The sequence below is a fragment of the Petromyzon marinus genome, chromosome 5 (genome assembly GCF_048934315.1).
Source record: "Petromyzon marinus isolate PM22_M1 ecotype Great Lakes invasive population chromosome 5, UKy_Petmar_22M1.pri1.0, whole genome shotgun sequence".
Lineage (NCBI taxonomy): Eukaryota > Metazoa > Chordata > Hyperoartia > Petromyzontiformes > Petromyzontidae > Petromyzon > Petromyzon marinus.
In genome coordinates, this window is record NC_133671.1 from 12721263 (window position 1) to 12730627 (window position 9365).

At 42.5% G+C, this 9365-nt stretch overlaps 1 protein-coding gene across 5 annotated transcripts; it reads right to left on the reverse strand.

Annotated features, from left to right (window-relative positions):
• Nucleotides 1-72: 72 nt before the first annotated feature.
• On the reverse strand, nucleotides 73-6994 carry OGFOD2 (2-oxoglutarate and iron dependent oxygenase domain containing 2). Of its 5 annotated transcripts, none has more exons than XM_076061610.1 (8): nucleotides 6193-6994; nucleotides 5713-6078; nucleotides 5479-5532; nucleotides 4304-4414; nucleotides 3614-3713; nucleotides 2313-2437; nucleotides 1293-1550; nucleotides 73-677 (listed from the first exon to the last, which is right to left on the reverse strand). In XM_076061610.1, exons 1-8 carry the CDS (start codon nucleotides 6415-6417, stop codon nucleotides 423-425), a joined length of 1494 nt encoding a protein of 497 aa, XP_075917725.1. In that variant the 5' UTR covers nucleotides 6418-6994; the 3' UTR covers nucleotides 73-422. The 5 variants fall into 5 exon arrangements, with proteins under 5 accessions (XP_075917725.1, XP_075917723.1, XP_075917724.1 ...); XM_076061608.1 differs by having other exon boundaries at nucleotides 5713-6108; XM_076061609.1 differs by having other exon boundaries at nucleotides 6166-6994.
• Between the last annotated feature and the right edge of the window lie 2371 nt (nucleotides 6995-9365).

The following is a 9365-nucleotide window of genomic DNA, read 5'->3' on the forward strand; positions in this document are numbered from 1 at the left end:
TCAGAAAAATCCTTTGGTTTTCATCATTTTTGCATAACCGAGGGCTGAGAATGAATACCAACACTTCAATACTTTTGTATTTGCTTATATTTATTAAATCTGTGAATCACAAAATTCGACACCTCAAACCAGAACTTATGCATGCTCGAGACCAATGTGAATAAAGTTCCAGACTTGGCTTTCAAAAAACTTCCTCTCCATGACAATATTGCATTGGCAGTGTTTTAAAGCCACAAGGTACGCGTCTTAAACATTTTTAGGGGCATCCGATGCCATAAATACATCTTATTACAGCAATAGTGCAGTGCAAAAGGTTACCCACCATGGCTGGTACACAAACTAATAATATAGTGCATGACCAACAATCGAAAAATAAACTGAGCATTTCTAATGCAAGTGTTTTGGTTTTTATAGTTATACAATCACGCGAGGCTGCAGAAATTCATTTGCGACGGCTCTTTTGTGAAGCCATCTCCAAATCCCTCAGTCTCCTGCAGGACGGGCAGCTCATTGCACATCGGGCACTTTTTGTTGCGTAGGTATGAGCAACGCATCCACAGGATGAGGTTGAGGCGCTCGCCAGCCGTGATCGGTTTCGCACCGTGCATTTGTTGGCCCCGGTGCAAGATGCCGTAGCCCCTGCGGTGACCAACCTCCACAGATTCTCCCCCTTGTTCCTAGGGAAGAAAAAATGTGTTAAATTAGGAATCAGTCTAAATGCAACTGCAGCTCAAAACGTTACCCATTTAGAAAACCGTGAGCATTATTTAATTTATAAAAGTCAAGTCAGGAGGAGAAAAAAAAAGGTATCGAGTTTGGAGATTAAGAGCATGGTGTCGAACGCAAGGATGGCTAGAGAGAGTTCCAGACTATGGGGGCAGCAGAGGAGCACGAGTAACCTCCCAATAAATGAAGGTCGACCTCGAGACTGACAGGAAAGTCTACGTTGGAGGCGAGTGCGTTGATAGGTCATCCCAGCATTTGAAAACAACGATTACTAGTCCAAAGTGTCACCATGTTTGGTGACAAGCCGACTGCATATTTTGTAAGCATGTACTAAACTCCTATTACACTTATTGCACTCATGACAAAATGGAAAAGTGCACGCAAGAATGGACTCCGTACAATTTAAAATGTTAGCTATATTCGAAAGGCATTGATGCAAAAAGTGATTCAAAAGATGGTAAAATGGCAGCCAAAACCAAGCCATTCTTGAACAAAACCCCAACCCCTCCAGTTGTGACAATCCATAAATGACCGCTGCCTTTCCAAAAAAACCCACATGGCCGCACCTCCCTCATGTCGGCAAGATACAGGTTCCCTCCGGTGAAGTCTTTTCCGAGGCATACGTTGAGCGTAACCTCTGCGTTGTCAAAATGCAGGGAGAGCCCAGGCTCCATCTCAGACGTGTACTTGACAATGAATGCCTTGTGAGAGTCAAGCGAGCTGCCCCCCTTGTCAGGGTAGAGCAGTGCAGTGATGGGACGCAAGTAGTCTTCCCGCAGCGGGGAGATTAGCTCCTCGTCGCAGCCCAGCTCATCCAGGTTTACCTGAACAATTCAGTTGAAGGGTTTGCATCATTAAAGGGCACACAAAAGGCATTTATAATCCAAACTTGTGGAGTCATTTTTCACCGTTTCAAACAAGCAATCACGATGCCAAGTTAAATGATGAAGCCCTCTAAACTGAGCTAACAGTAAAGGATTGAGATAAGAGTAAAAGCTTGAGTGCAATTGTCAGCGTGCCAGACCTGACATTTACCCTTACACTTGATTCAGCAACCCAGTAGTGACGTAATCAAAACCGACTCCGTTAGGAAGAGGCCTTTATCCAAGAGTGGATTGACATAAAGGGCTGTAAATGATTTATTATGGATTATTAAATTCACGTTTGCATCCGCAGTACTGTGGTTTAGATACAATTTCAGAAAACCGAGTCCAACAATGTAATGTAAACACTTTACAATGCAATTTATATATAAAAAAGTGGGTTCCACAACCTGCTCAAGGCTACGAAGCAGCATTTGTAAAACAAGTGCAGATGTTCACTTTTTGTTAATGTGGGTTACAATTTTAGGATTGACAGTCTAAAAAAAAGTAGCCAACCCATCGAAGAAAGTAGCCTTCTTACAGAGCGTTACTCGCACAGGCTGGTTGGTTATATTAGCGAATGAACCGGAATACTGGTTATGCAGTCTTAAAGAATTGGGTATTGTCGAATCCAAAAAAATGCCGCATCTGCAACGAGTCAAGAACCCTGCTGGTAGAGCAGGGCACTTGGCAAGTGAATCGCGAGGAGAGAAGTGCACTTACCCCATAAGTGTTCATACTGTTTGGTTGTCCCTTGGGCATGTCGCTCGACTCAAAATGTTGCAGCTCTTCCAAGAAATTGCGACAGAAATCCTCCGTGAATACAGGGAAGATGTACACGCGATCAGCTGCAGCACGTGCGCACAGATTTTAAAGGATGTAGTGCGATATATGACTTCAAAGCAGGTGTCAGTCGGTTATGCATTACAAACCATGTTAGGAAAGTGTAAAATGTTGTGTATATCAGCTACGGCTTGTCCACTGGATGAAAGCGACACCGACGATGTCACAAACCAAGTAAAACTATGGAATTTATATTCTCTGAAAACCGAAATTAATACACAAACGTGTTGGCAGCTGGGTAATGATACTTTTAATGTCAAGTTGGCTTGGATGGTCAAAAAGACTGATGTAAGATAAGAAAGGCCATCTACCCACCAATAGATATACTGTGTGAACATCACAATTTTATGGGTATGCTTCTCTTGGCTCAGTGCATCGTTTGAAGTGCAAAACAACTTTTAAACGTTTACTTAAAATACTTATTGCATTTACAAATAGCAACTATGCTTGCATCTTGCTACTTTGATTTGCACATAAGCAACAGTGCGTTCCAGCATAACGTCTAGACAAACGGATTTTAATTAAACTACAAAGTTGGCAATACCTACATAATTTTAAAACGTGTCATAATAAAGGTACCCAGGGAAGGGTTGGTAAACTGAAGCCCAAATGAATTAAAGCGACTTTTGAAGAATGCTTAAATTGGGAAGGGGATGCAACTTAAAATCAGAACGACAGTAACATCCACATAAACTCTCGTCCCACTGCCGCAGCAGAATTGCTGTAAGTGCAGAGTTTGAATTTACCCAACAGATTTCAAAGTCTCAGCATGTAAACAAATATGGGTACACATTATTTTCGGCAAGATGCTTGGCAATAAACGTTTTTTTGCATAGAGTACTGCATAACAACGCAAACAATCTTGGTCACGAGACGAATTCACAAAAACATGTTTGCAGTCCCGTTGGTATTGTTAGATTTTTACATCTCATTTGCAGTTTCGTTGGCTCCATTAGTTTAAATGCAAAATTATTCTAAGTGTATTCAGCATGTATATTAAACGGTAAATAATTCAGTCACACAAAAAACATGCATTGCAAGCATAAACCATAAATTATAAAAATCAACAAATCCATGCAACATTACACAGCTATGAGAGGTGCTACATTACGATACAACGCGGATTAACAGCGTTTTTGTTTTATGTGCAGTGCATGACATTACGTTGTTACACCATGTACCTTGAACTTCTTCGACTCGCTGCAGGATCCCATCAAAGCAGGCATCATAAGATTTGCAGTATTCTACCAACTCCCGGAATTCCGGAGCCAGAAAAGAGGGCTGGGGAGGGGGGTAAAATATTGCACAATCACGTGGCACAAACTTTAAAAGTGTAGATAAAAATAAGTAGTTTGTCACATTTTTGCTGTTTTTTTTATTAAACAATATTTACAATTCAGACACAGATTGCTTGTTGAATTCTGAATTTGAAATACAACTCACAATTGTGGAACGATAGCAGTGTATAGCCGTGGTTAGCGCATTGTTACGAACCGGGTGACCAGCGTTTGATTCATAGCCACGGCTAACATCATTGGCGCGTTATATCAATTTGTCCTGTGTTACCCACCCCTCCTCCTTTCACCAACAAGTGTGGTGAAACAGTCAATCATTCCCCCATGACTGATAAGACTTGAGAAAAGCTTTCATGCAACAGTGGATTGGACAAGGTGGCCTGGAACTTAAAATCAAATGTGTGGGAAACGGTTTCCAAACGGTGGATTGTAAAATATCATGCATGTCGAATGTATTTCGTAGCCAACAGTGCTAATCGGAGATGTGGGGTAAAGGCCACCTAAAACACACAAAAGTGGTCATGTCTGGCACAGTACAGCACGATGCCAAAAGCAAGCTTCCTGGTACCGCCTCACCTGTAGTTTGTATACGTGAGGATGAAGAGGCTTGTACAACTGCCGTATGGTCCTCTTACTTTCCAGGTAATTTTTTCCGAGAGACTTGCGCCGTTTTATTTCATCCTCAATCTGCAGCCACATTTAAGGAGGCAAAACATCATGGCTGGCAGCGTGTCATTTCGTCAAGAAGTGATCGTTAATTCAGTTTAAAACGCCTACAAAAGCCCATAGGCGTTTCACGCCTAAATCATCCCAGTAATAATAGTCATAATTTAATTAAGATTGTTATTTTTAGATTTGCTTTTACAATCCAATTTGTATTCTCATGCATTCCACATTATTCGTACAGTTGCCTACATCTTTAACTGAAATTTAACCAATTTGAATTTGGCACAAACCATAAATCATCATAGGCACAACGATGATTGCATCGCGAGCACAAGTACGGATTTTTTTTAGAAATCGGTGCATCATTACCGTACACGTTTAACTGGCACACGCAAAAGTACGTCAAACTATTACGGTCCTTTAAATAAAGCAAAGAAAATAGCGTTAAGATGATGGCCTAGTCACATAACACGTTACGATTTGGGCAAGCTGCCCTTGCCACTACACTTTAAAAATGCCCAGAATATCCTAGAAGACCAGGTGGTTGCACAACTTGTAACCTAGCACTTTGGCGGCAAGGATTGGTCGATATCAAAAATGTGAAATTCCCAAACCCACTTGGCCGTATGCGGTGTGGTGTCCGTTTGCTCTCACGCGCAGAGATGTAATTGGCCAAACATCCAAGTAATAGTCTTGAGATTGAGGCTCTTCTGGATAAAGTAGATCACACCAAGGGAGCAATGGTATAGCGGACCACACACTTTGCTTTGAATCCAGGGATCAGTTAGATTTCTGACAATGGCAAACATCGGTGCCAAGCGATATCTTAACTGGTACGTCTCCCCTACTGCTTCACAAATCCAGTGGCAGATCCAACGAGGTGGGATCAAGGGTCTTACCCCTTCCTCCTCACCTCGTTAAGCACACCAGCGGATTGCAAATCACAAATTCACTTCGGGCAACTTTAAGGCATCAAAACCAAAAGAGTAGCGGGAGTCAAAAGTTTAAAAGAGTTTATGGCTTAACCTCAAGACAGTCGCATACCACATTAAAGATTTACATGCCAGACGTAAATGGCCACTCACGTTTTTTACGATGTTCGTGAACTTTTCCGAGTTGCAACCTTTACTCACAAAATACTGTGGAGGCAAAGGGGGGGTAAAAGGTCATTCAAGCAACATTAGCAGATCAATTAGCCACGTTAAAATGAGCCGCTACACCGTGGTGGAAGAATTACAAATGAATTACCGTGTCACGGGAGTAGATTACAAACTATAAAACATACAAAAAAAATTGTGATTATATAGTTCCGACCGTACCGAGCTATATTGTCGCCAGAAAGCCGCCTTGGTCGTGAACGTCACGAACATCTCGTACTCGGGCACGAAGATGTTTTTCGAGTAGAAACATTTGCACGTGTAGAAACGCTTAATCGGCTCCGTATCCGCCAAATCTTGGAGTCTTTTATCGAGAGGCCTTTTCTCGGTTGACGGTTCAGCGCCGGACGTTGCATTGACAGTCTTAGCCCCTGTATTATCGGCCTCCTTGGACTCTGCATCCCGAGACCCACCTTCATCTGAACATGCCTCCTTAGCCTCGCCTTCATCTGAACATGCCTCCTTAGCCTCACCATCATCTGTACATGCCTCCTTAGCCTCAACATCATCTGTACATGCCTCCTTAACCTCACCATCATTTGTACATGCCTCCTTAACCTCACCATCATTTGTACATGCCTCCTTAACCTCACCATCTGAACATGCCTCCTTAACCTCACCATCTGAACATGCCTCCTTAACCTCACCATCTGAACATGCCTTCTTAGCCTCAACTTCATCTGAACATGCCTCCTTAACCTCAACTTCATCTGAACATGCCTCCTTAACCTCACCTTCAGCCATACCTTCCTTAGACCCAGCTTCAGCTAAACCTGCATCTTTAGTCCCAGCTTCCTTGGACCCAGCTTCATCTGAACATGCCTCCATTTCATGCCCTACCTCTCTTTCCTCTACTGCCTCTGCCATGTGTACAAAACGACGATGCACTACGGAAGCTGTATTTACATATGCAAACGTATTGCTTATTTACTTCATGCACGACATTAAAGATGGCATTACACACAAAACGGCACTAATCAACCTGCCATGCAACAAGACAAAGAGCTGTCCAACGTCAACGTGGATTTACGAGCACACCAGGGCAGAAACCCCAAGGCTGCGTCGCCTTTCTCGGAATCGCCACGTCCTCCGTACGACAAAAGTCCTACGTCCAACCCCGCGCTTACGGTCACTTTCTGCCCCACCACACAGCGACCACCACCACCACCACCGCCGCCGCCCCGCGGGAGCCCAAGGGCGGCTCGCGCCTCGACCTACGGGGGGGTGTGGAAGCTGTGCACGCACAACCGGACGCCACACACACAGAGAGCGAGGGAAACAAAAACGCCCAAAAACCACAACTAACAAAACGCCTAAAAGCTTTCAAACTCGCAACGTCAACAACTCGGCCGACTCGGCCCCCCCCACCAAAGCTGCTACGACAACGCCGGGCAGCGTGGTGAACCAAACACTGCGCACCTCCCGGACCCAGACGCCGTGTTGGCGATTTATACAGATTCGCCAACGAATCTGTTAAGGCGCGATCATGAGTTGCGTCAATCGGAGTTTAACATTTTAAAAAAAAAATGAATGTAAACTTTAAAACCTCGTTATTTCGGTATTTTTCGTGTTTGGATATAATTCGGCACGGCTGTATAGACTATATATCCACGGTAGTTTAACACGTAGGCTTTCCCGATCAATATTATCCATAATAGAGGGGGGGTTTGGGGGCGGGGTTTAGATCGCGCGAATATGCACGCGATCTAAAAAAAACCCACCTCTTATGGAGAGTATCTATATATATTTTAAAATACTGTTTGAAATGTATATATTCCAGTAACTGTTTTAATTGATGGATGAAATGCGTACTGAAGCAAACTGTTGCAGCATGAAAAAAATGGGAACGAGATGTGTTGTTTTTGTACAGTATTGCAATTGAGAATTGTTAATGTATATTCACAAGGTAATTCATAAAATACATGATTTGAGATTGACCTATTTTTTTTTACAATTATAAGTTATCTCCTCGAATGGCTGAAACAATATTGTTTCTCGGTTTGAATTAGTTCCCATCTGATTTTTTTTAAACAATGATTGATTGTGTGATTAACTAGTCCAGAGACTTGTGCAACTATTGTGTTCAGCTCTGTAAGAAACATCATCTGAATTGCGGCTACACAACTCCCTGTGAACAGTTCATAACTCTCTAACTCTTCATAAACTAAGCCAATACCCTCAAAAACAATGTACAATTAAAGATAAAATCCTCTGACAACGTCATGTAATACCAATCTTTGCTGCTTAAACAAATGCATTTTTAAAATGTATTACTAGTAGGCCCACGGGGTGATGGACATGATTATTTAAATGTTATTTTACCTGGTTACGGCCCACTGAGCTGTATAGCTCTTTTTTCAGAAGCGACCTGGCACACAAATTATAGCCCAATGAAGTGGCTTATCACGTGGAAATTTATAGCAGCCAAATTACTCTAAATACGTGATTCTAAATGTGCAAGGAAAACCCGGAGGACCCGAAGAAACCCCACTTTACCACGGTGAGAGAGAACACGCAAACTCCAATTATCCAGGCGTTAGGATCGGGATAGAACCCACGAACCTCCTGGATACCAGGCGAGGTCGTTAACATCTCACCACCACTGGTTTAGCCCAATCGTGCAATTGGCATCACGTTTTAAAATGATTCCACGAGGAATTCTCGCACAGCAGTTCTAACCAGTGTTATAGAGAACGGTCCTCGGAAGCAAATATCACAGTACTACTTAGGTACATTCAAGTCACTGGATATCTGTGAAAAAGAGCTTTACATCTCATCGAATTCCTCCAGTATAAATACATATTCTGATTCTGAAACACTAGGGACAGCACCACCTGCCCTGGTATAGTTCGTCAAACATAAATATACAATTCTCACGGGTGGAATTTAGCCAAATGAAATGCAGAACCAGATTTTAATATAATTGTTTGTGTGTGCAGTAAATTGGTGGTGGCCTGGGTGGGAACAATCAACTCGCTGCTGCAATTGAGAAACTGGTTTAATCAGAGTTTTTTTGCATTGCTCGCAGGTGAAATGAGGTGCCTAGGGTTTGTCTTGATCCCCGACAGGCATGCTGAAATATGCCTTGTAGGCCTCGCACATCTTAGCAGATGCTTCCACAGAGTATTTTTTCGCTCTTGTCTTGATAAATTGGCCGCAGACATAGCAAAATGCGTCTTCCGGATGCTTGCAGCCTCTTGATGCCGTCTCAGAAAAATGCAGATATGTATCCACTTAGGCAGCTGGAACTAAACTGAACTGGTGGGCTTAAGGCCCCTGTATTTATACTACTATTTATATTACTGGAACGTTCTAGAATGTTCTAGAAGTTACTCCACGTTTACTCAGCACTGAATCTATCTGGAATGTTCTGGAAAATAGGTAAATTTCAAAATAGCATTGTGCTGGTCACAAAAGCAAAGTTTGTAGGGTATAATAGCCATTTTTTTATACTTTTTAGGCATAAGCAATTACGAAATAACACTTACTACCCAGGAACAAAAAATGTGTTACATAATTTTATTAATTACTGTAATTAGTCATTCTATGTATTTTGACATTTTCTATCTACAATGATGAGGTGCGTCAATCGAAAGCAACGATCGATTTCTATTGACCAAATCGATGCATCATTATACCTCTAAACCACTGGTTCAATGCTCATTCAACATAATCGAGGGCCCAACCCCCTAACCAACTATCCACCTAACCACCTATCCACCTAACAACCTACCCACCTAACCACCTACCCATCTAACCACCTACCCACCTACCCACCTACCCACCTAACTGTCTAACCACTTATCCACCTAACC

Coding starts and splice junctions, on each gene's coding strand:
- OGFOD2 (XM_032946953.2), bottom strand. CDS start 6,417: ATGGCAGAGGCAGTAGAGGAAAGAGAGGTAGGGCATGAAATGGAGGCA. Junction 4,415..5,478: donor TCACGAACATCGTAAAAAAC/GTGAGTGGCCAT, acceptor ATGTGGCTGCAG/ATTGAGGATGAAATAAAACG. Junction 1,551..2,312: donor ACAGTATGAACACTTATGGG/GTAAGTGCACTT, acceptor TGAATTGTTCAG/GTAAACCTGGATGAGCTGGG.